Below are 26,404 nucleotides of genomic sequence, written 5' to 3'. Positions count from 1 at the left end.
TGTTGATTGGTTAGCTAGTGCTTTATTAGCTTTGACTAATGTTTTGTTTTATCAAAAGCTTGTGGAAAAAAAGTAATAAACATTCGGACATAAAGTTGATATAATAATAATAATGTCAAATAACGTTACTGCATTTAAGTACACCTTTTGAGGTACTTGTACTTTACCTGAGTATTATTATTTTATGATGTGAACGTTGCGTCTTGAATTCCTTAGATTCTGATTATTAATTGAAATATACTAAACTAATAAATGATGATACATTATTAGAGATTAAACTAACAAGTATTTAAATGCATTAAAATAAGCCCCAATTATGACTTATTAATTATTATGAATTAATTGTGTCGAAGACAGACTCATTTGTTCAATTCAGTTTATTTTGTATATCCCATAATCACAACCTCCCCTCAGAGGGCTTTACAATCTGTACACATACGACATCCCTGACCTTTGACCTCACAAGAAACCTTCAGGAGAGCAACAGAGGAGGATCCCTCTCCCCGGATGGACAGATGAATAGATGTCATGTGACCAGATGAACAGAGTTACAAAAACATTCAATGAATATGACAGAAATTATGACTAATTACATAGACCACGATCCAGACCTCCACAATCCATGAAACGAGCTAGAGAGGATGAGCATCAGAGTCTTATGTGTAAAGGCAACACGTAAAAACTGCGTTACTATTTTTGTAAATCAACATGTAACAAATAAATACAAATATATATATATATAGATGTACTGAATTGTTATTTATTATTAAAGTACAAAATAATACAACAGCAACTTGTAATTAGGAATGACAGTTCAAATGTAAAAACGTTACAATGCAGCGTCTTCTCCCCATAGTGAGTACTTTTACTTTGGTACTTGAATTGGATTATTACTTTAGCACTCTGAGTATGCAGGACGTTTACTCGTTGTTATCCACTGTGGTAATACTTCTTTACCGAGTAACCACTGTACTTGTTGAAGACTTCCTCTCATCGTCTACTTCATCTTTTTCTTCCCAGAATGAAACTCGCTTTGTCGTCGACCTCAACAACTTTGGTTTCTACGCCAACGGGACTCTGGACGTCAACGTGCTGTCTCTGCGCCTCCCGGAGCGTCTGGTGAACTACAGCGCTTACCCCGTACGTGTGTTTGCTCCACCCCTGGGCCGCCATGTTTCCTACACCGTTCATATGAATACATGGACAGGGAGAAATGTTGGCTGAGATGCCTTTGTGTTCTATAATGAGCTGGTTAGTTAGTTTCATTAGCTGGTTGGTTAGTGTTTCATTAGCTGGTTAGTTAGTGTTTCATTAGCTGGTTGGTTAGTGTTTCATTAGCTGGTTAGTTAGTGTTTCATTAGCTGGTTAGTTAGTGTTTCATTAGCTGGTTGGTTAGTGTTTCATTAGCTGGTTAGTTAGTGTTTCATTAGCTGGTTAGTTAGTGTTTCATTAGCTGGTTAGTTAGTGTTTCATTAGCTGGTTGGTTAGTGTTTCATTAGCTGGTTGGTTAGTGTTTCATTAGCTGGTTAGTTAGTGTTTCATTAGCTGGTTAGTTAGTGTTTCATTAGCTGGTTGGTTAGTGTTTCATTAGCTGGTTAGATAGTGTTTCATTAGCTGGTTGGTTAGTGTTTCATTAGCTGGTTAGTTAGTGTTTCATTAGCTGGTTAGTTAGTGTTTCATTAGCTGGTTGGTTAGTGTTTCATTAGCTGGTTAGATAGTGTTTCATTAGCTGGTTGGTTAGTGTTTCATTAGCTGGTTAGTTAGTGTTTCATTAGCTGGTTAGTTAGTGTTTCATTAGCTGGTTGGTTAGTGTTTCATTAGCTGGTTGGTTAGTGTTTCATTAGCTGGTTAGTTAGTGTTTCATTAGCTGGTTGGTTAGTGTTTCATTAGCTGGTTAGTTAGTGTTTCATTAGCTGGTTAGTTAGTGTTTCATTAGCTGGTTGGTTAGTGTTTCATTAGCTGGTTGGTTAGTGTTTCATTAGCTGGTTGGTTAGTGTTTCATTAGCTGGTTAGATAGTGTTTCATTAGCTGGTTGGTTAGTGTTTCATTAGCTGGTTAGTTAGTGTTTCATTAGCTGGTTAGTTAGTGTTTCATTAGCTGGTTGGTTAGTGTTTCATTAGCTGGTTAGATGGTGTTTCATTAGCTGGTTGGTTAGTGTTTCATTAGCTGGTTAGTTAGTGTTTCATTAGCTGGTTAGTTAGTGTTTCATTAGCTGGTTGGTTAGTGTTTCATTAGCTGGTTAGATAGTGTTTCATTAGCTGGTTGGTTAGTGTTTCATTAGCTGGTTAGTTAGTGTTTCATTAGCTGGTTAGTTAGTGTTTCATTAGCTGGTTAGTTAGTGTTTCATTAGCTGGTTAGTTAGTGTTTCATTAGCTGGTTGGTTAGTGTTTCATTAGCTGGTTGGTTAGTGTTTGATTAGCTGGTTGGTTAGTGTTTCATTAGCTGGTTGGTTAGTGTTTCATTAGCTGGTTGGTTAGTGTTTCATTAGCTGGTTAGTTAGTGTTTGATTAGCTGGTTGGTTAGTGTTTCATTAGCTGGTTAGTTAGTGTTTCATTAGCTGGTTAGTTAGTGTTTCATTAGCTGGTTAGTTAGTGTTTCATTAGCTGGTTGGTTAGTGTTTCATTAGCTGGTTGGTTAGTGTTTCATTAGCTGGTTGGTTAGTGTTTCATTAGCTGGTTGGTTAGTGTTTCATTAGCTGGTTGGTTAGTGTTTCATTAGCTGGTTGGTTAGTGTTTCATTAGCTGGTTAGTTAGTGTTTCATTAGCTGGTTGGTTAGTGTTTCATTAGCTGGTTGGTTAGTGTTTGATTAGCTGGTTGGTTAGTGTTTCATTAGCTGGTTAGTTAGTGTTTCATTAGCTGGTTGGTTAGTGTTTCATTAGCTGGTTGGTTAGTGTTTCATTAGCTGGTTGGTTAGTGTTTGATTAGCTGGTTGGTTAGTGTTTCATTAGCTGGTTGGTTAGTGTTTCATTAGCTGGTTGGTTAGTGTTTCATTAGCTGGTTAGTTAGTGTTTCATTAGCTGGTTGGTTAGTGTTTCATTAGCTGGTTGGTTAGTGTTTGATTAGCTGGTTAGTTAGTGTTTCATTAGCTGGTTGGTTAGTGTTTGATTAGCTGGTTGGTTAGTGTTTGATTAGCTGGTTAGTTAGTGTTTCATTAGCTGGTTGGTTAGTGTTTGATTAGCTGGTTAGTTAGTGTTTCATTAGCTGGTTGGTTAGTGTTTGATTAGCTGGTTAGTTAGTGTTTCATTAGCTGGTTGGTTAGTGTTTCATTAGCTGGTTGGTTAGTGTTTGATTAGCTGGTTGGTTAGTGTTTGATTAGCTGGTTGGTTAGTGTTTCATTAGCTGGTTAGTTAGTGTTTCATTAGCTGGTTGGTTAGTGTTTCATTAGCTGGTTGGTTAGTGTTTCATTAGCTGGTTGGTTAGTGTTTCATTAGCTGGTTGGTTAGTGTTTCATTAGCTGGTTGGTTAGTGTTTCATTAGCTGGTTAGATAGTGTTTCATTAGCTGGTTAGATAGTGTTTCATTAGCTGGTTGGTTAGTGTTTCATTAGCTGGTTAGTTAGTGTTTCATTAGCTGGTTGGTTAGTGTTTCATTAGCTGGTTGGTTAGTGTTTCATTAGCTGGTTGGTTAGTGTTTGATTAGCTGGTTAGTTAGTGTTTCATTAGCTGGTTGGTTAGTGTTTCATTAGCTGGTTGGTTAGTGTTTCATTAGCTGGTTGGTTAGTGTTTCATTAGCTGGTTGGTTAGTGTTTGATTAGCTGGTTAGTTAGTGTTTCATTAGCTGGTTGGTTAGTGTTTCATTAGCTGGTTGGTTAGTGTTTGATTAGCTGGTTGGTTAGTGTTTGATTAGCTGGTTGGTTAGTGTTTGATTAGCTGGTTGGTTCGTGTTTGATTAGCTGGTTACATGCGTCGTCGTCATGACGTTGGTTTGTGGTCTGACGTTTGGGAGCTTCGAGTTCAAAAGGCCGTTTCAATTGAACATCATGTAGTGCTCCGTGTTCCATGAACACCAGGACAGGAGTTGTTCCTTCATCCGCTGACGAACTAACCACCGCAGCTCTTCTGTTGGAGCCTGTTGGACTCAAAGTAGCTAAACGTCCCCCTGAGCTGCAGCAGAGGCCTGATATGTGAATGTTGTGTTGATGCTCTCCAGGTGGGCTTCACCCTCTCTCGCTCCCGTGTGAACGGAGTCTTGTCCTACACGGTGAGTCCATATTTCTCCGGTGTCGATCAGCCCAACGTTTGTGTTGTGGCCGACGCCATAAGAACCGTATTGGTGTGTTCTGCAGGCGGAGGAGACGGAGACATGCCCGCTCACACTCACCAAGTTCACCAACAACGAGCCTCTCATTCTGTTTCTCATCGACGTCAACACGCTCAGGTGTGTGTAATTCAGCACCTGTTCCATCAGTGTGTATTGCGTTGCCGTGGCAGCCTCGTGTGAAGGATGACCGTGTGATGTGTGATTTGTGTAGTGTCAGTGTGCGAGCGATGGGCGACCAAGACAACCTCCTGATAGCGAAGCCAAAGGCTGAAGCACCTAAAGGTCAGTACACCGTTGCATATTTAAACAGTCAGTACCTTTGTTTAGGAGTGTGCAAATCTAATGTTGACAACTACCATGCTAACTAACAAACATATTGTACATGCTAACTAACAAACACACTGCCTGACTAGCTAACTAACCAACTAACTAGCTGACTAGCTAACTAACATAATAACTAACTAACAACCATACTAACTAACTAACTTGCATGCATGCTAACTAACATACTAACTAACAACCATACTACCTGACTAACATACTGACTAGCTAACATACATGCTAACTAACATACTCTTTCTACTTTCCTAATAATGCACAGAAGTACCTCTTTCTACTTTCGTAATACACAGAAGTACCTCTTTCTACTTTCGTAATGCACAGAAGTACCTCTTTCTACTGTTGTAATAATACACAGAAGTACCTCTTTCTACTGTTGTAATAATACACAGAAGTACCTCTTTCTACTGTAGTAATAATACACAGAAGTACCTCTTTCTACTGTTGTAATAATACACAGAAGTACCTCTTTCTACCGTAGTAATAATACACAGAAGTACCTCTTTCTACTGTAGTAATAATACACAGAAGTACCTCTTTCTACTGTAGTAATAAAACACAGAAGTACCTCTTTCTACTTTAGTAATAATACACAGAAGTACCTCTTTCTACCGTAGTAATAATACACAGAAGTACCTCTTTCTACTTTAGTAATAATACACAGAAGTACCTCTTTCTACTGTAGTAATAATACACAGAAGTACCTCCTACTGTAGTAATAATACACATCTTTCTACTGTAGTAATAATACACATCTTTCTACTGTTGTAATAATACACATCTTTCTACTGTAGTAATAATACACATCTTTCTACTGTAGTAATAATACACATCTTTCTACTGTAGTAATAATACACAGAAGTACCTCCTACTGTAGTAATAATACACATCTTTCTACTGTAGTAATAATACACATCTTTCTACTGTTGTAATAATACACATCTTTCTACTGTTGTAATAATACACATCTTTCTACTGTAGTAATAATACACATCTTTCTACTGTTGTAATAATACACATCTTTCTACTGTAGTAATAATACACATCTTTCTACTGTTGTAATAATACACATCTTTCTACTGTTGTAATAATACACATCTTTCTACTGTTGTAATAATACACATCTTTCTACTGTAGTAATAATACACATCTTTCTACTGTTGTAATAATACACATCTTTCTACTGTTGTAATAATACACATCTTTCTACTGTAGTAATAATACACATCTTTCTACTGTTGTAGTAATACACAGAAGTACCTCTTTCTACTGTTGTAATAATACACAGAAGTACCTCTTTCTACTGTAGTAATAATACACAGAAGTACCTCTTTCTACTGTAGTAATAATACACAGAAGTACCTCCTACTGTTGTAATAATACACATCTTTCTACTGTTGTAATAATACACATCTTTCTACTGTTGTAGTAATACACAGAAGTACCTCTTTCTACTGTTGTAATAATACACAGAAGTACCTCTTTCTACTTTAGTAATAATACACAGAAGTACCTCTTTCTACTGTAGTAATAATACACAGAAGTACCTCTTTCTACTGTTGTAATAATACACAGAAGTACCTCTTTCTACTTTAGTAATAATACACAGAAGTACCTCTTTCTACTGTAGTAATAATACACAGAAGTACCTCCTACTGTAGTAATAATACACATCTTTCTACTGTAGTAATAATACACATCTTTCTACTGTTGTAATAATACACATCTTTCTACTGTTGTAATAATACACATCTTTCTACTGTAGTAATAATACACATCTTTCTACTGTTGTAATAATACACATCTTTCTACTGTAGTAATAATACACATCTTTCTACTGTTGTAGTAATACACAGAAGTACCTCTTTCTACTGTTGTAATAATACACAGAAGTACCTCTTTCTACTGTAGTAATAATACACAGAAGTACCTCTTTCTACTGTAGTAATAATACACAGAAGTACCTCCTACTGTTGTAATAATACACATCTTTCTACTGTTGTAATAATACACATCTTTCTACTGTAGTAATAATACACATCTTTCTACTGTTGTAATAATACACAGAAGTACCTCTTTCTACTGTTGTAATAATACACAGAAGTACCTCTTTCTACTGTAGTAATAATACACAGAAGTACCTCTTTCTACTGTAGTAATAATACACAGAAGTACCTCTTTCTACTGTAGTAATAATACACATCTTTCTACTGTAGTAATAATACACAGAAGTACCTCTTTCTACTGTTGTAATAATACACAGAAGTACCTCTTTCTACTTTAGTAATAATACACAGAAGTACCTCTTTCTACTGTAGTAATAATACACATCTTTCTACTGTAGTAATAATACACAGAAGTACCTCTTTCTACTTTAGTAATAATACACAGAAGTACCTCTTTCTACCGTAGTAATAATACACAGAAGTACCTCTTTCTACTTTAGTAATAATACACAGAAGTACCTCTTTCTACTGTAGTAATAATACACAGAAGTACCTCTTTCTACTTTAGTAATAATACACAGAAGTACCTCTTTCTACTTTAGTAATAATACACAGAAGTACCTCTTTCTACTGTAGTAATAATACACAGAAGTACCTCTTTCTACTTTAGTAATAATACACAGAAGTACCTCTTTCTACTTTAGTAATAATACACAGAAGTACCTCTTTCTACCGTAGTAATAATACACAGAAGTACCTCTTTCTACTTTAGTAATAATACACAGAAGTACCTCTTTCTACCGTAGTAATAATACACAGAAGTACCTCTTTCTACTGTTGTAATAATACACAGAAGTACCTCTTTCTACCGTAGTAATAATACACAGAAGTACCTCTTTCTACCGTAGTAATAATACACAGAAGTACCTCTTTCTACTGTTGTAATAATACACAGAAGTACCTCTTTCTACTGTAGTAATAATACACAGAAGTACCTCTTTCTACTGTAGTAATAATACACAGAAGTACCTCTTTCTACTGTAGTAATAATACACAGAAGTACCTCTTTCTACTGTAGTAATAAAACACAGAAGTACCTCTTTCTACTTTAGTAATAATACACAGAAGTACCTCTTTCTACCGTAGTAATAATACACAGAAGTACCTCTTTCTACTTTAGTAATAATACACAGAAGTACCTCTTTCTACTGTAGTAATAATACACAGAAGTACCTCCTACTGTAGTAATAATACACATCTTTCTACTGTAGTAATAATACACATCTTTCTACTGTTGTAATAATACACATCTTTCTACTGTAGTAATAATACACATCTTTCTACTGTAGTAATAATACACATCTTTCTACTGTTGTAATAATACACATCTTTCTACTGTTGTAATAATACACATCTTTCTACTGTTGTAATAATACACATCTTTCTACTGTTGTAGTAATACACATCTTTCTACTGTAGTAATAATACACATCTTTCTACTGTTGTAATAATACACATCTTTCTACTGTAGTAATAATACACATCTTTCTACTGTTGTAGTAATACACAGAAGTACCTCTTTCTACTGTTGTAATAATACACAGAAGTACCTCTTTCTACTGTAGTAATAATACACAGAAGTACCTCTTTCTACTGTAGTAATAATACACAGAAGTACCTCCTACTGTTGTAATAATACACATCTTTCTACTGTTGTAATAATACACATCTTTCTACTGTAGTAATAATACACATCTTTCTACTGTTGTAGTAATACACATCTTTCTACTGTTGTAGTAATGCACAGAAGTACCTCTTTCTACTGTTGTAATAATACACAGAAGTACCTCTTTCTACTGTAGTAATAATACACAGAAGTACCTCTTTCTACTGTAGTAATAATACACAGAAGTACCTCTTTCTACTGTAGTAATAATACACATCTTTCTACTGTAGTAATAATACACAGAAGTACCTCTTTCTACTGTTGTAATAATACACAGAAGTACCTCTTTCTACTTTAGTAATAATACACAGAAGTACCTCTTTCTACTGTAGTAATAATACACAGAAGTACCTCTTTCTACCGTAGTAATAATACACAGAAGTACCTCTTTCTACTGTAGTAATAATACACAGAAGTACCTCTTTCTACTTTAGTAATAATACACAGAAGTACCTCTTTCTACTGTAGTAATAATACACAGAAGTACCTCTTTCTACCGTAGTAATAATACACAGAAGTACCTCTTTCTACTGTTGTAATAATACACAGAAGTACCTCTTTCTACTTTAGTAATAATACACAGAAGTACCTCTTTCTACTTTAGTAATAATACACAGAAGTACCTCTTTCTACTGTAGTAATAATACACAGAAGTACCTCTTTCTACTGTAGTAATAATACACAGAAGTACCTCTTTCTACCGTAGTAATAATACACAGAAGTACCTCTTTCTACTGTTGTAATAATACACAGAAGTACCTCTTTCTACCGTAGTAATAATACACAGAAGTACCTCTTTCTACCGTAGTAATAATACACAGAAGTACCTCTTTCTACTGTTGTAATAATACACAGAAGTACCTCTTTCTACTGTAGTAATAATACACAGAAGTACCTCTTTCTACTGTAGTAATAATACACAGAAGTACCTCTTTCTACTGTAGTAATAATACACAGAAGTACCTCCTACTGTTGTAATAATACACAGAAGTACCTCTTTCTACTGTAGTAATAATACACAGAAGTACCTCTTTCTACTGTAGTAATAATACACAGAAGTACCTCTTTCTACTGTAGTAATAATACACAGAAGTACCTCTTTCTACTGTAGTAATAATACACAGAAGTACCTCCTACTGTTGTAATAATACACAGAAGTACCTCCTACTGTTGTAATAATACACAGAAGTACCTCTTTCTACCGTAGTAATAATACACAGAAGTACCTCTTTCTACTGTTGTAATAATACACAGAAGTACCTCTTTCTACCGTAGTAATAATACACAGAAGTACCTCTTTCTACTGTAGTAATAATACACAGAAGTACCTCCTACTGTTGTAATAATACACAGAAGTACCTCCTACTGTTGTAATAATACACAGAAGTACCTCTTTCTACTGTTGTAATAATACACAGAAGTACCTCTTTCTACTGTTGTAATAATACACAGAAGTACCTCTTTCTACCGTAGTAATAATACACAGAAGTACCTCTTTCTACTGTTGTAATAATACACAGAAGTACCTCTTTCTACTGTAGTAATAATACACAGAAGTACCTCTTTCTACTGTTGTAATAATACACAGAAGTACCTCTTTCTACTGTAGTAATAATACACAGAAGTACCTCTTTCTACTGTAGTAATAATACACAGAAGTACCTCTTTCTACTGTAGTAATAATACACAGAAGTACCTCCTACTGTTGTAATAATACACAGAAGTACCTCTTTCTACTGTAGTAATAATACACAGAAGTACCTCTTTCTACTGTAGTAATAATACACAGAAGTACCTCTTTCTACTGTAGTAATAATACACAGAAGTACCTCTTTCTACTGTAGTAATAATACACAGAAGTACCTCCTACTGTTGTAATAATACACAGAAGTACCTCTTTCTACTGTAGTAATAATACACAGAAGTACCTCTTTCTACTGTAGTAATAATACACAGAAGTACCTCTTTCTACTGTAGTAATAATACACAGAAGTACCTCCTACTGTTGTAATAATACACAGAAGTACCTCTTTCTACTGTAGTAATAATACACAGAAGTACCTCTTTCTACTGTAGTAATAATACACAGAAGTACCTCTTTCTACTGTAGTAATAATACACAGAAGTACCTCTTTCTACTGTAGTAATAATACACAGAAGTACCTCTTTCTACTGTAGTAACAATACACAGAAGTACCTCTTTCTACTGTTGTAATAATACACAGAAGTACCTCTTTCTACTGTTGTAATAATACACAGAAGTACCTCTTTCTACTGTAGTAACAATACACAGAAGTACCTCCTACTGTTGTAATAATACACAGAAGTACCTCTTTCTACTGTAGTAATAATACACAGAAGTACCTCCTACTGTTGTAATAATACACAGAAGTACCTCTTTCTACTGTAGTAACAATACACAGAAGTACCTCTTTCTACTGTAGTAATAATACACAGAAGTACCTCTTTCTACCGTAGTAATAATACACAGAAGTACCTCTTTCTACTGTAGTAATAATACACAGAAGTACCTCTTTCTACTGTAGTAATAATACACAGAAGTACCTCTTTCTACTGTAGTAATAATACACAGAAGTACCTCTTTCTACTGTAGTAATAATACACAGAAGTACCTCTTTCTACTGTAGTAATAATACACAGAAGTACCTCCTACAGTTGTAATAATACACAGAAGTACCTCTTTCTACCGTAGTAATAATACACAGAAGTACCTCTTTCTACTGTAGTAATAAAACACAGAAGTACCTCTTTCTACCGTAGTAATAATACACAGAAGTACCTCTTTCTACTTTAGTAATAATACACAGAAGTACCTCTTTCTACCGTAGTAATAATACACAGAAGTACCTCTTTCTACTTTAGTAATAATACACAGAAGTACCTCTTTCTACCGTAGTAATAATACACAGAAGTACCTCTTTCTACTGTTGTAATAATACACAGAAGTACCTCTTTCTACCGTAGTAATAATACACAGAAGTACCTCTTTCTACCGTAGTAATAATACACAGAAGTACCTCTTTCTACTGTTGTAATAATACACAGAAGTACCTCTTTCTACTGTAGTAATAATACACAGAAGTACCTCTTTCTACTGTAGTAATAATACACAGAAGTACCTCTTTCTACTGTAGTAATAATACACAGAAGTACCTCTTTCTACTGTAGTAATAAAACACAGAAGTACCTCTTTCTACTTTAGTAATAATACACAGAAGTACCTCTTTCTACCGTAGTAATAATACACAGAAGTACCTCTTTCTACTTTAGTAATAATACACAGAAGTACCTCTTTCTACTGTAGTAATAATACACAGAAGTACCTCCTACTGTAGTAATAATACACATCTTTCTACTGTAGTAATAATACACATCTTTCTACTGTAGTAATAATACACATCTTTCTACTGTAGTAATAATACACATCTTTCTACTGTAGTAATAATACACATCTTTCTACTGTTGTAATAATACACATCTTTCTACTGTTGTAATAATACACATCTTTCTACTGTTGTAATAATACACATCTTTCTACTGTTGTAATAATACACATCTTTCTACTGTAGTAATAATACACATCTTTCTACTGTTGTAGTAATACACAGAAGTACCTCTTTCTACTGTTGTAATAATACACAGAAGTACCTCTTTCTACTGTAGTAATAATACACAGAAGTACCTCTTTCTACTGTAGTAATAATACACAGAAGTACCTCCTACTGTTGTAATAATACACATCTTTCTACTGTTGTAATAATACACATCTTTCTACTGTAGTAATAATACACATCTTTCTACTGTTGTAGTAATACACAGAAGTACCTCTTTCTACTGTTGTAATAATACACAGAAGTACCTCTTTCTACTGTAGTAATAATACACAGAAGTACCTCTTTCTACTGTAGTAATAATACACAGAAGTACCTCTTTCTACTGTAGTAATAATACACATCTTTCTACTGTAGTAATAATACACAGAAGTACCTCTTTCTACTGTTGTAATAATACACAGAAGTACCTCTTTCTACTTTAGTAATAATACACAGAAGTACCTCTTTCTACTGTAGTAATAATACACAGAAGTACCTCTTTCTACCGTAGTAATAATACACAGAAGTACCTCTTTCTACTGTTGTAATAATACACAGAAGTACCTCTTTCTACTTTAGTAATAATACACAGAAGTACCTCTTTCTACTTTAGTAATAATACACAGAAGTACCTCTTTCTACTGTAGTAATAATACACAGAAGTACCTCTTTCTACTGTAGTAATAATACACAGAAGTACCTCTTTCTACCGTAGTAATAATACACAGAAGTACCTCTTTCTACTGTTGTAATAATACACAGAAGTACCTCTTTCTACCGTAGTAATAATACACAGAAGTACCTCTTTCTACCGTAGTAATAATACACAGAAGTACCTCTTTCTACTGTTGTAATAATACACAGAAGTACCTCTTTCTACTGTAGTAATAATACACAGAAGTACCTCTTTCTACTGTAGTAATAATACACAGAAGTACCTCTTTCTACTGTAGTAATAATACACAGAAGTACCTCCTACTGTTGTAATAATACACAGAAGTACCTCTTTCTACTGTAGTAATAATACACAGAAGTACCTCTTTCTACTGTAGTAATAATACACAGAAGTACCTCTTTCTACTGTAGTAATAATACACAGAAGTACCTCTTTCTACTGTAGTAATAATACACAGAAGTACCTCCTACTGTTGTAATAATACACAGAAGTACCTCCTACTGTTGTAATAATACACAGAAGTACCTCTTTCTACCGTAGTAATAATACACAGAAGTACCTCTTTCTACTGTTGTAATAATACACAGAAGTACCTCTTTCTACCGTAGTAATAATACACAGAAGTACCTCTTTCTACTGTAGTAATAATACACAGAAGTACCTCCTACTGTTGTAATAATACACAGAAGTACCTCCTACTGTTGTAATAATACACAGAAGTACCTCTTTCTACTGTTGTAATAATACACAGAAGTACCTCTTTCTACTGTTGTAATAATACACAGAAGTACCTCTTTCTACCGTAGTAATAATACACAGAAGTACCTCTTTCTACTGTTGTAATAATACACAGAAGTACCTCTTTCTACTGTAGTAATAATACACAGAAGTACCTCTTTCTACTGTTGTAATAATACACAGAAGTACCTCTTTCTACTGTAGTAATAATACACAGAAGTACCTCTTTCTACTGTAGTAATAATACACAGAAGTACCTCTTTCTACTGTAGTAATAATACACAGAAGTACCTCCTACTGTTGTAATAATACACAGAAGTACCTCTTTCTACTGTAGTAATAATACACAGAAGTACCTCTTTCTACTGTAGTAATAATACACAGAAGTACCTCTTTCTACTGTAGTAATAATACACAGAAGTACCTCTTTCTACTGTAGTAATAATACACAGAAGTACCTCCTACTGTTGTAATAATACACAGAAGTACCTCTTTCTACTGTAGTAATAATACACAGAAGTACCTCTTTCTACTGTAGTAATAATACACAGAAGTACCTCTTTCTACTGTAGTAATAATACACAGAAGTACCTCTTTCTACTGTAGTAATAATACACAGAAGTACCTCCTACTGTTGTAATAATACACAGAAGTACCTCTTTCTACTGTAGTAATAATACACAGAAGTACCTCTTTCTACTGTAGTAATAATACACAGAAGTACCTCTTTCTACTGTAGTAATAATACACAGAAGTACCTCTTTCTACTGTAGTAATAATACACAGAAGTACCTCTTTCTACTGTAGTAATAATACACAGAAGTACCTCTTTCTACTGTAGTAATAATACACAGAAGTACCTCTTTCTACTGTAGTAACAATACACAGAAGTACCTCTTTCTACTGTTGTAATAATACACAGAAGTACCTCTTTCTACTGTTGTAATAATACACAGAAGTACCTCTTTCTACTGTAGTAACAATACACAGAAGTACCTCCTACTGTTGTAATAATACACAGAAGTACCTCTTTCTACTGTAGTAATAATACACAGAAGTACCTCCTACTGTTGTAATAATACACAGAAGTACCTCTTTCTACTGTAGTAACAATACACAGAAGTACCTCTTTCTACTGTAGTAATAATACACAGAAGTACCTCTTTCTACCGTAGTAATAATACACAGAAGTACCTCTTTCTACTGTAGTAATAATACACAGAAGTACCTCTTTCTACTGTAGTAATAATACACAGAAGTACCTCTTTCTACTGTAGTAATAATACACAGAAGTACCTCTTTCTACTGTAGTAATAATACACAGAAGTACCTCTTTCTACTGTAGTAATAATACACAGAAGTACCTCCTACAGTTGTAATAATACACAGAAGTACCTCTTTCTACCGTAGTAATAATACACAGAAGTACCTCTTTCTACTGTAGTAATAAAACACAGAAGTACCTCCTACTGTTGTAGTAATACACAGAAGTACCTCTTTCTACTGTAGTAATAATACACAGAAGTACCTCTTTCTACTGTAGTAATAATACACAGAAGTACCTCTTTCTACCGTAGTAATAATACACAGAAGTACCTCTTTCTACTGTAGTAACAATACACAGAAGTACCTCTTTCTACCGTAGTAATAATACACAGAAGTACCTCTTTCTACTGTAGTAATAAAACACAGAAGTACCTCCTACTGTTGTAGTAATACACAGAAGTACCTCTTTCTACTGTAGTAATAATACACAGAAGTACCTCTTTCTACCGTAGTAATAATACACAGAAGTACCTCTTTCTACTGTAGTAATAATACACAGAAGTACCTCTTTCTACCGTAGTAATAATACACAGAAGTACCTCCTACTGTTGTAATAATACACAGAAGTACCTCACACTCATAAACATCGTACTGGCCCTTTTAAAGAGCAGATGAATGATGGAACTTAGTAATATAGTAGGCAGCTTGTACCCGTCTTGGTTTCCTGCAGGTCTGAGGAAGACCAGGGATGTTCCTGCTACTGTGACAGCAGACCCACCACGTAAACCATCAACAACTGGGGGAAACGGTGCTCAGGGACCAGACCAGCAGTTGACTCAGAAGGACGAGGATGCTGCATCTGCGAGTCCAGAACACAAGTCAGAGCCGGCAGTCCAAGCTACCAAAGTGGAGGAGAATGAATTCCAGGTAAGAGGCGTTTGAGTGCCGGTCCGTGACCTTTTTAATGGAATCCATTTCTAATCTGTCTTTGCTTCCAGCTGGAGAAGCTCAAACAAGTGACTTTAGCTTTGGACAAAGTGAACGGCTCCTACAACTTCAGCGTAAGCACCCTTCCTTGAGCATTGTATGTGGTGTGATGTGGTCTGATGTGGTGTGGTGTGATGTGGTCTGATGTGGTGTGATGTGGTGTGATGTGGTCTGATGTGGTCTGATGTGGTCTGTCCCTCCACAGTTCCACATGGTGGTCGGCCTGCTGGCGGAGGGCCTGTACAGCCTCAAGTTCCACTACTGTCAGAACAGGGTTCCTGGAATCAAAATCCCCTACTCGTTGGCCGTGAGTAGAGCGCGTTTGTGTTGGCTTAAGGGTGCGTGTGCGTGTGCGTGTGCGTGTGCGTGTGCGTGTGCGTGTGCGTGTGCGTGTTAACCCCTAACCCTCCTCCGCAGGTGGAGGTGACGGAGAAGAACCCGGGCGGCTACCTGTCGGCTGCAGAAATACCTCTGTCTCGTCTTTACATTGGGATGGCCGGAGTCTTCTTCACTGCTGCCTTGGTCTGGGTGTACACGCTGATGAAGCACCGGTAAGCAGCCGGCGCCCACTCGGCACGCTGTGATGACCGTTTAACGGCTACTGACGAAGGTTCTCCTGACAAACGGCTTACGTGGGAAACATAATTGTGAAGCCATAATTCCACATGAACACCCCCCAGCTGGTCTAACAGTTAGACCTGAAAACAAAGGACCGCACCACGCCCCTCCTTTAGACCCTACATAACACTATATACTATACTGTATACCCTACATAACACTATATACTATACTGTATACCCTACATAACACTATATACTATACTGTATACCCTACATAACACTATATACTATACTGTATACCCTACATAACACTATATACTATACTGTATACCCTACATAACACTATATACTATACTGTATACCCTACATAACACTATATACTATACTGTATACCCTACATAACACTATATACTATACTGTATACTCTACATAACACTATATACTATACTGTATACCCTACATAACACTATATACTATACTGTATACCCTACATAACACTATATACTATACATACTATACTGTATACCCTACATAACACTATATACTATACTGTATACCCTACATAACACTATATACTATACTGTATACCCTACATAACACTATATACTATACTGTATACCCTACATAACACTATATACCCTACATAACACTATATACCCTACATAACACTATATACTATACATACTATACTGTATACCCTACATAACACTATATACTATACTGTATACCCTACATAACACTATATACTATACTGTATACCCTACATAACACTATATACTATACATACTATACTGTATACCCTACATAACACTATATACTATACTGTATACCCTACATAACACTATATACTATACTGTATACCCTACATAACACTATATACTATACTGTATACCCTACATAACACTATATACCCTACATAACACTATATACCCTACATAACACTATATACTATACATACTATACTGTATACCCTACATAACACTATATACTATACTGTATACCCTACATAACACTATATACCCTACATAACACTATATACTATACATACTATACTGTATACCCTACATAACACTATATATTATACTGTATACCCTACATAACACTATATACTATACTGTATACCCTACATAACACTATATACCCTACATAACACTATATACTATACATACTATACTGTATACCCTACATAAAACTATATTATACTGTATACCCTACATAACACTATATACCCTACATAACACTATATACTATACTGTATACCCTACATAACACTATATACTATACTGTATACCCTACATAACACTATATACCCTACATAACACTATATACTATACATACTATACTGTATACCCTACATAACACTATATACTATACTGTATACCCTACATAACACTATATACTATACTGTATACCCTACATAACACTATATACTATACTGTATACCCTACATAACACTATATACTATACTGTATACCCTACATAACACTATATACTATACTGTATACCCTACATAACACTATATACTATACTGTATACCCTACATAACACTATATATTATACTGTATACCCTACATAACACTATATACTATACTGTATACCCTACATAACACTATATACCCTACATAACACTATATACTATACATACTATACTGTATACCCTACATAACACTATATATTATACTGTATACCCTACATAACACTATATACCCTACATAACACTATATACTATACTGTATACCCTACATAACACTATATACCCTACATAACACTATATACTATACATACTATACTGTATACCCTACATAACACTATATACTCTACTGTATACCCTACATAACACTATATACTATACTGTATACCCTACAAAACACTATATACTATACTGTATACCCTACATAACACTATATACTATACTGTATACCCTACATAACACTATATACCCTACATAACACTATATACTATACATACTATACTGTATACCCTACATAACACTATATATTATACTGTATACCCTACATAACACTATATACTATACTGTATACCCTACATAACACTATATACTATACTGTATACCCTACATAACACTATATACTATACTGTATACCCTACATAACACTATATACTATACTGTATACCCTACATAACACTATATACTATACTGTATACCCTACATAACACTATATACTATACTGTATACCCTACATAACACTATATACTCTACTGTATACCCTACATAACACTATATACTCTACTGTATACCCTACATAACACTATATACTATACTGTATACCCTACATAACACTATATACTATACTGTATACCCTACATAACACTATATACTATACTGTATACCCTACATAACACTATATACTATACTGTATACCCTACATAACACGACCCCTGTGCTTGTTTTCCAGGTACAGTGTGTTTAAGATCCACTGGCTGATGGCAGCACTGGCCTTCACCAAGGCCACCTCGCTGGTCTTCCATAGTGTGAGTACACATGTGATCATGTAGGATTCATGTCTAGAATCTACACACTATGTTCTATAATGGTGCTACATTGACAGCATTCTTTAAATCCCAAATGTTTATTGCTTCACCTTTCTTACCCCTTTTGCATTCGTTGTGGAGGAGGCGATACATGATCAGATAGCTGAAAGATCATTTGTATTTTGCATATCACACTTTTCTTGACTTTCTAAACGTTATTGGGCTCATGTATTAAAATGAAACAAGTCATTTTCAGAAGATAAGACTCTACTCTGGAGTAGAGTCTTATCTTCAGGTGTGTCGGAGCTCTCACCTGACTGGTCTCTCTCTCTCTCAGATCAACTACCACTTCATCAACACTGAAGGGCATCCTATTGAAGGCTGGGCCGTCATGTATTACATCACTCACCTGTAGGTACACGTTCTCCAGCATATGCAGTGTGGGTTCTCCAACACGGTACTCAGGCATGTGTGTGCTCTCCAGGCTCAAGGGGGCGCTCCTCTTCATCACGCTGGCTCTCATCGGCACCGGCTGGGCCTTCGTTAAATACATCCTGTCTGACAAGGAGAAGAAGATCTTCATGATCGTCATCCCTCTGCAGGTGTGTGAGAAACAGGAACGTGTGGGGCGGTCGAATACTTTATTATTATAAACAACCTGGTTCATAGTATTTTACACTCGGTGAATTAGTTTTGTTGCTCACCTTCGTCCTCCAGGTCCTGGCTAACGTGGCCTTCATCATCATCGAGTCTACGGAGGAAGGATCCAGTGAATACTATCTGTGGAAGGAGATCCTCTTTCTGGTCGACCTCATCTGCTGCGGAGCCATCCTTTTCCCCGTTGTCTGGTCAGTGTGTGTGTGTGTGGTCTGTATTATGGTCTGTTTGACTCTAAATGACCATCATTTACTAAATGAACATCACGCTGTATTGAAGAAGACTTGAAACTAGAGATTGAGACCAAAAACTAATGTTTACAATGTTTACTGAGGGAATACATCAAGAGAAGTAGAGTCATTTATATAGACTTCTATACAACCAGAGGAGTCGCCCCCTGGTGGTCAGGAGAGAGAATGCAGCTTTAACACATGAAGCATAGACTTCTATACAACCAGAGGAGTCGCCCCCTGGTGGTCAGTAGAGAGAATGCAGCTTTAACACATGAAGCATAGACTTCTATACAACCAGAGGAGTCACCCCCTGGTGGTCAGGAGAGAGAATGCAGCTTTAACACATGAAGCATAGACTTCTATACAACCAGAGGAGTCGCCCCCTGGTGGTCAGGAGAGAGAATGCAGCTTTAACACATGAAGTATAGACTTCTATACAACCAGAGGAGTCGCCTCCTGGTGGTCAGGAGAGAGAATGCAGCTTTAACACATGAAGCATAGACTTCTATACAACCAGAGGAGTCGCCCCCTGGTGGTCAGGAGAGAGAATGCAGCTTTAACACATGAAGCATAGACTTCTATACAACCAGAGGAGTCGCCCCCTGGTGGTCAGGAGAGAGAATACAGCTTTAACACATGAAGCATAGACTACTATACAACCAGAGTCGCCCCCTGGTGGTCAGGAGAGAGAATACAGCTTTAACACATGAAGCATAGACTTCTATACAACCAGAGGAGTCGCCCCCTGGTGGTCAGGAGAGAGAATGCAGCTTTAACACATGAAGTATAGACTACTTTACAACCAGAGGAGACGAACCGGAGGTTGTCTCCTAGTTGAGATGTACAGGTCCATTCAGATGGTAAAGTCGAGCTTTGGGGTCCGTTCCCCTGTTCTCATAAAATCTCCAGGTACAAACCAAAGTCAATGTTTCAATATTTTGGGTAATGAAACATGATCAGTTAATCCACAGCGTGTGTGTGCAGATGTATTTGTAGTTCACACACACCTCTTTGTCTTCAGGTCCATCCGTCATCTGCAGGAAGCTTCCAGCACCGACGGCAAAGGTGAGACTCCTGATGGGCTCCGGCCTCCAGAGGTCCGCTGAGGTTGTGGAGATGGTAACTTCTCTCTTTCTCTCTTCCAGCTGCCATGAATCTGGAGAAGCTCAAGCTCTTCCGCCATTATTACGTGATGGTAAGAAGACGTTTAATTATTCTTATTAAGTTTAGCATCATCACGTAACTGAAGTGAACCTCTGCTGGTCTTTCGTTAGCGTTGCGGCTAACATTGCTAGATCTTCTGATGACTTGTTGTTCATATGTTTCAACATCAATGAACTCCAGATCTCACATTGTTACTGATATTAGAGATGGTAAAGCTGTTTTTCACTCTGATGGTTAAACTGAATTTATTCAGCGGGTCACACACACACACACACACACACACACACACACACACACACACACACACACACACACTATGCTACTTCCTGATACACTTGATAGTGTTTTATTTCCATTTCTGGATTATTGTTAGAGTGACACGTGACTCTGAGCTGACAACTTGTGTACATTTTTAAAACGTGTGTTCTTCCTTCTTAGATTGTGTGTTATATCTACTTCACAAGGATCATCGCCATTCTGCTCAAGGTCACCATGCCTTTCCAGTGGCAGTGGTGCTACGAGGTAAGACGACCCAACACAAGCAGTTACCTATTCTATTTAACTGTATCTATTCTTAGCTTCTCAGCTAATGCAAGCAGCAGTTAGCTAGCAGCAAATGCTAAGTTATTAGAAAGAAGCTAATGCTAAGCTGTTAGCTAGAAGCTAATGCACGCAGCTGTTAACTAGCAGCAAATGCTAAGCTGTTAGCTAGAAGCTAATTCTAGCTAGAAGCTAATTCTAAGATGTTAGCAAGAAGCTGTTAGCTAGCAGCTGATGCTAAGCAGCTAGCTGCTGGGTTCCTGTCTCAATAAACGCTGTCATCACCAGTTCCTGGTGGAGGTCTCCACCCTGATCTTCTTCGTGTTGACGGGCTACAAGTTCCGCCCGGCGTCCAACAACCCGTACCTTCAACTGCCCCTAGACGAGGAGGACGTGGAGATGGACGAGGTGTAAGTTCACTGCCTGTTTACAGCGGGTACCCCACCCTCCTCCATCTGATCCATCCACCCCTCCCTCTCTCCATCTACCCCCCTCTTCCTCCATCCACCCCTCCCTCTCTCCATCTACCCCTCTCTTCCTCCATCTACCCCTCCATCTACCCCCCTCTTCCTCCATCTACCCTTCCCTCTCTCCATCTACCCCTCTCTTCCTCCATCTACCCCCCTCTTCCTCCATCTACCCCTCCCTCTCTCCATCTACCCCTCTCTTCCTCCATCTACCCCACCCTCTCTCCATCTACCCCCCTCTTCCTCCATCTACCCCCTCCATCTACCCCTCCCTCTCTCCATCTACCCCCCTCTTCCTCCATCTACCCCCTCCATCTACCCCTCCCTCTCTCCATCTACCCCCCTCTTCCTCCATCTACCCCCTCCATCTACCCCTCCCTCTCTCCATCTACCCCCCTCTTCCTCCATCTACCCCCTCCATCTACCCCTCCCTCTCTCCATCTACCCCCCTCTTCCTCCATCTACCCCTCTCTTCCTCCATCTACCCCTCCCTCTCTCCATCTACCCCTCTCTTCCTCCATCTACCCCTCCCTCTCTCCATCTACCCCTCTCTTCCTCCATCTACCCCCTCCATCTACCCCTCCCTCTCTCCATCTACCCCCCTCTTCCTCCATCTACCCCCTCCATCTACCCCTCCCTCTCTCCATCTACCCCTCTCTTCCTCCATCTACCCCTCCATCTACCCCCCTCTTCCTCCATCTACCCCTCCCTCTCTCCATCTACCCCTCTCTTCCTCCATCTACCCCACCCTCTCTCCATCTACCCCTCTCTTCCTCCATCTACCCCTCCATCTACCCCCCTCTTCCTCCATCTACCCCTCCCTCTCTCCATCTACCCCTCTCTTCCTCCATCTACCCCTCCCTCTCTCCATCTACCCCTCTCTTCCTCCATCTACCCCCTCCATCTACCCCTCCCTCTCTCCATCTACCCCTCCCTCTCTCCATCTACCCCTCTCTTCCTCCATCTACCCCCTCCCTCTCTCCATCTACCCCCCTCTTCCTCCATCTACCCCTCGTCACAGTGTATAATGGATGCCCTCTCCCCGTCTCCAGGGTGACTGAATCAGGAGTTCTGGAGGGGATTTCCAAAGTGAAGAAAACGTGTAACGGCCGTGAGCGGCAGAAAGAGTCCACCTTGTGAGCGGGAAGCTGCTTCTCTTTCTGGGGGGGAGGACCCTCTCAACGACCCCAGGTCAGCTGGTACGAAGGGGGGCACTCGGACCAAGACTCCCCCCCGAGCGGCTCTCCTTTTGAAACACTTGGAGTGGTTGCAGTGGGCGTGTCCACTGTCTGGCTATGCAACAAACAGACTCCGCCCACAAAGACGATCTTTCGGGTGTTTATCGGCTATTTAAAACTTGCGCCTCTTCCTTCTGCTTTCTGTGTAACGTGAGTTCACGTGTTCTTTCTTCTTCTTCCCGTTCTCAGGAAAAAGGCTAATCAATATCTGTATATTTCAAATTTAGGCACCGACGTGTGCTGTTCACTGTTCTAGTCCTGAGGTTGCCACGTTGTGAAGGTCTCGGGTTCCGTATTGGACTAAAGAGGACTCTGGATTTTAATTCAAGACCACGAGGAAACCTCAGAAACTGTCTGATTTAGTTAACATCTTGGAGAGGTTAAGCCCCGCCCCTTCCTGTGTCCCCATGGCACCTTATTTTGGAAAACAAATATTCACACAACGTTTAAAAGATGATGGTTCAAATCAAAGATTCTCTGTTGGCCGTTAGCATAGCGAGATAGCTAGTGAGCTAACTTGGCTATGTGCTAATGTTATCGCGGTCAAATGAATGATCTTTGTAGTGTGTGTGTGTGTGGTTCATGGCACAGGAAGGGGCGGGGCTTAGCTCCTCTGATACTACTCTAAAGCTTCAACTGACACCAATAACCTGACTCGCGTCTGAACTCACACTCCAACGAAGTGAACGTGGGACTACTGGACCTCGTACTGGTCTCGTCTCTGTTCCGGTGGTCTCTTCCCCCCCCCCCTCTTGTTGGATCGTATATTGACAAACATGGAAGCGGTTGTATGTTTCAATATGTTCACTTCTTGCGTATTGAAGAGATCTGTTTCAGTTTCACCTCCGCTGCTGTAATGTAGTGCTTTAGTGGTTGTGGTCCGGCCCCGATGGTGACGCGTGGACCCCCCACCCCCCCTCGCTGGATCCGTCTCCCGGACCCACTTGATCGTTTCTGGATTTCTCTTCGGCTTTTGGTTTTTACCTTCGTGCTCTTTGATGTGAAGCTTATTTTATGACTTATGGATGACTTGTTGGTGAGCGATCAGAAAAGCCATTTTGTAAATACTTCACAGACTAACGTTTCCTCGTGACGACGAGGTCGGGACCCTTTTGGGGGGGGGGGGGTCTTCCTGTTTGATGTCTGTGATTCGTCACAATAAAGCTGCTGTTCTGAACAAGCTTGTGTTTGAGTCTGAAAAACTGTTTTTAATGATTTTAAATGTTGCATTTCGTTCTGGATCATATTTCGTCTTTTGGTCTCGTGATGTTCTTTCTCGACTTATTTTAGCCGAAAGACTAAATATGAAACGAAAAGTAAATGTTTGGAACCTACAAGCAGCACAATCAAACTCATGCAGTGTACAAATATTATACATGGATGACATTTAATAAAAGACTACTTCACTTTCCAGACTTTGACTCTTGGTACTCTTATTTCTTATATTCTTTCTCAAGTTCTGTTGTCCCGCCCCAGATTTTAAGACCAAAAGACGATCAGTTAATGTCAACGTGGAACTGAATAGATTTTGAAAGTCAAAGGTCACTGTGCCACAACCTCCGGAAATATTCTGCTCATTATTTCACTCAAACGTCCAGCAGGATAAAACGATGTGAGGACGTTCTGATGGAGTCTTATTATTATTATTATCCATCCATCCATTTTCAATACCGCTTATCCTCATTAGGGTCGCGGGGCGCTGGAGCCTATCCCAGCTGACATAGGGCGAAGGCAGGGGACACCCTGGACAGGCCGCCAGTCCATCGAGGGCACATATAGGGACATACAACCATTCACTCTCACATTCACACCTATGGGCAATTTACACCTATGGCCAATTTACACCTATGGGCAATTTACACCTATGGGCAATTTAATTAATTTATTATTATTATTATTATTATTATTACTACATGTTGTTGTGAGCCTCGAGGCGGAAGAGGGAACAATGTATTCAGCAGCGTGTTCGCTCAGTAATATTTAGGTTTTTACCCAGAAGTTTAAAAGACTTTTTCAATCCATCGGCACTTAAAGAAGCCGAGAACTTCTAGACGAGCTTCTGGTGTTTGGTCTGAAGAAGTCTGGGCGGATAGATTCATGAACAGAAACACGAGAAATACAACAACCTGAGAATAACAGGTGTAGTTTCTTTTGTAGGTGGTTATTCACCTACAAAGCCTTGATTGGTGATGCACGATCATATCTTAAGGATCTTATAGTACCATATTACCACTAGAGAGCTCATAGTACCATATTACCCACTAGAGAACTTATAGTACCATATTACCCCACTAGAGAGCTCATAGTACCATATTACCCCACTAGAGAACTTATAGTACCATATTACCCCACTAGAGAACTTATAATACCATATTACCCCACTAGAGAACTCATAGTACCATATTACTACACTAGAGAACGTATAGTACCATATTACCCCACTAGCGAACTTATAGTACCATATTACCCACTAGAGAGCTCATAGTACCATATTACCCCACTAGCGAACTTATAGTACCATATTACCCCACTAGAGAACTCATAGTACCATATTACCCCACTAGAGAGCTCATAGTACCATATTACCCCACTAGAGAACTTATAGTACCATATTACCCCACTAGAGAACTCATAGTACCATATTACTCCACTAGAGAACGTATAGTACCATATTACCCCACTAGCGAACTTATAGTACCATATTACCCACTAGAGAACTCATAGTACCATATTACCCCACTAGAGAGCTCATAGTACCATATTACCCTACTAGAGAACTCATATTACCCACTAGAGAACTCATAGTACCATATTACCCCACTAGAGAACTCATAGTACCATATTACCCCACTAGAGAGCTCATAGTACCATATTACTCCACTAGAGAACGTATAGTACCATATTACCCCACTAGCGAACTTATAGTACCATATTACCCCACTAGAGAACTCATAGTACCATATTACCCCACTAGAGAGCTCATAGTACCATATTACCCCACTAGAGAAATCATAGTACCATATTACCCTACTAGAGAACTCATAGTACCATATTACCCACTAGAGAACTCATAGTACCATATTACCCCACTAGAGAACTCATAGTACCATATTACCCCACTAGAGAACTCATAGTACCATATTACCCACTAGAGAGCTCATAGTACCATATTACCCACTAGAGAACTCATAGTACCATATTACCCTACTAGAGAACTTATAGTACCATATTACCCGACTAGAGAGCTCATAGTACCATATTACCCTACTAGAGAACTTATAGTACCATATTACCCGACAAGAGAGCTCATAGTACCATATTACCCTACTAGAGAACTTATAATACCATATTACCCACTAGAGAACTTATAATACCATATTACCCCACTAGAGAACGTATAGTACCATATTACCCCACTAGAGAACTTATAGTACCATATTACCCCACTAGAGAACGTATAGTACCATATTACCCCACTAGAGAACGTATAGTACCATATTA

At 38.1% G+C, this 26,404-nt stretch overlaps 1 protein-coding gene across 1 annotated transcript in view; it reads left to right on the top strand.

The window, feature by feature from the left end:
• LOC117733621 (protein GPR108-like) overlaps positions 1-24,316 on the top strand; it is a 25,110-nt gene extending 794 nt beyond the window's left edge. The window contains exons 2-18 of the mRNA XM_034537404.1: positions 1,021-1,140; positions 4,149-4,199; positions 4,285-4,376; positions 4,471-4,541; positions 15,295-15,491; positions 15,563-15,625; positions 15,757-15,858; positions 15,969-16,102; positions 18,529-18,604; positions 18,942-19,015; positions 19,089-19,206; positions 19,322-19,452; positions 20,516-20,559; positions 20,640-20,689; positions 21,097-21,180; positions 21,487-21,608; positions 22,718-24,316. Coding sequence (XP_034393295.1) covers positions 1,021-1,140; positions 4,149-4,199; positions 4,285-4,376; positions 4,471-4,541; positions 15,295-15,491; positions 15,563-15,625; positions 15,757-15,858; positions 15,969-16,102; positions 18,529-18,604; positions 18,942-19,015; positions 19,089-19,206; positions 19,322-19,452; positions 20,516-20,559; positions 20,640-20,689; positions 21,097-21,180; positions 21,487-21,608; positions 22,718-22,805 — 1,617 coding nt within the window. The 3' untranslated portion in view covers positions 22,806-24,316. The remainder of the gene's footprint in view (positions 1-1,020; positions 1,141-4,148; positions 4,200-4,284; positions 4,377-4,470; positions 4,542-15,294; positions 15,492-15,562; positions 15,626-15,756; positions 15,859-15,968; positions 16,103-18,528; positions 18,605-18,941; positions 19,016-19,088; positions 19,207-19,321; positions 19,453-20,515; positions 20,560-20,639; positions 20,690-21,096; positions 21,181-21,486; positions 21,609-22,717) is intronic.
• Positions 24,317-26,404: the final 2,088 nt, after the last annotated feature.

Source organism: Cyclopterus lumpus, chromosome 1, assembly GCF_009769545.1.
Source record: "Cyclopterus lumpus isolate fCycLum1 chromosome 1, fCycLum1.pri, whole genome shotgun sequence".
Lineage (NCBI taxonomy): Eukaryota > Metazoa > Chordata > Actinopteri > Perciformes > Cyclopteridae > Cyclopterus > Cyclopterus lumpus.
The sequence above is the reverse complement of the archived record's forward strand: the minus strand, read 5'-3'. Positions and strand labels throughout refer to the sequence as shown.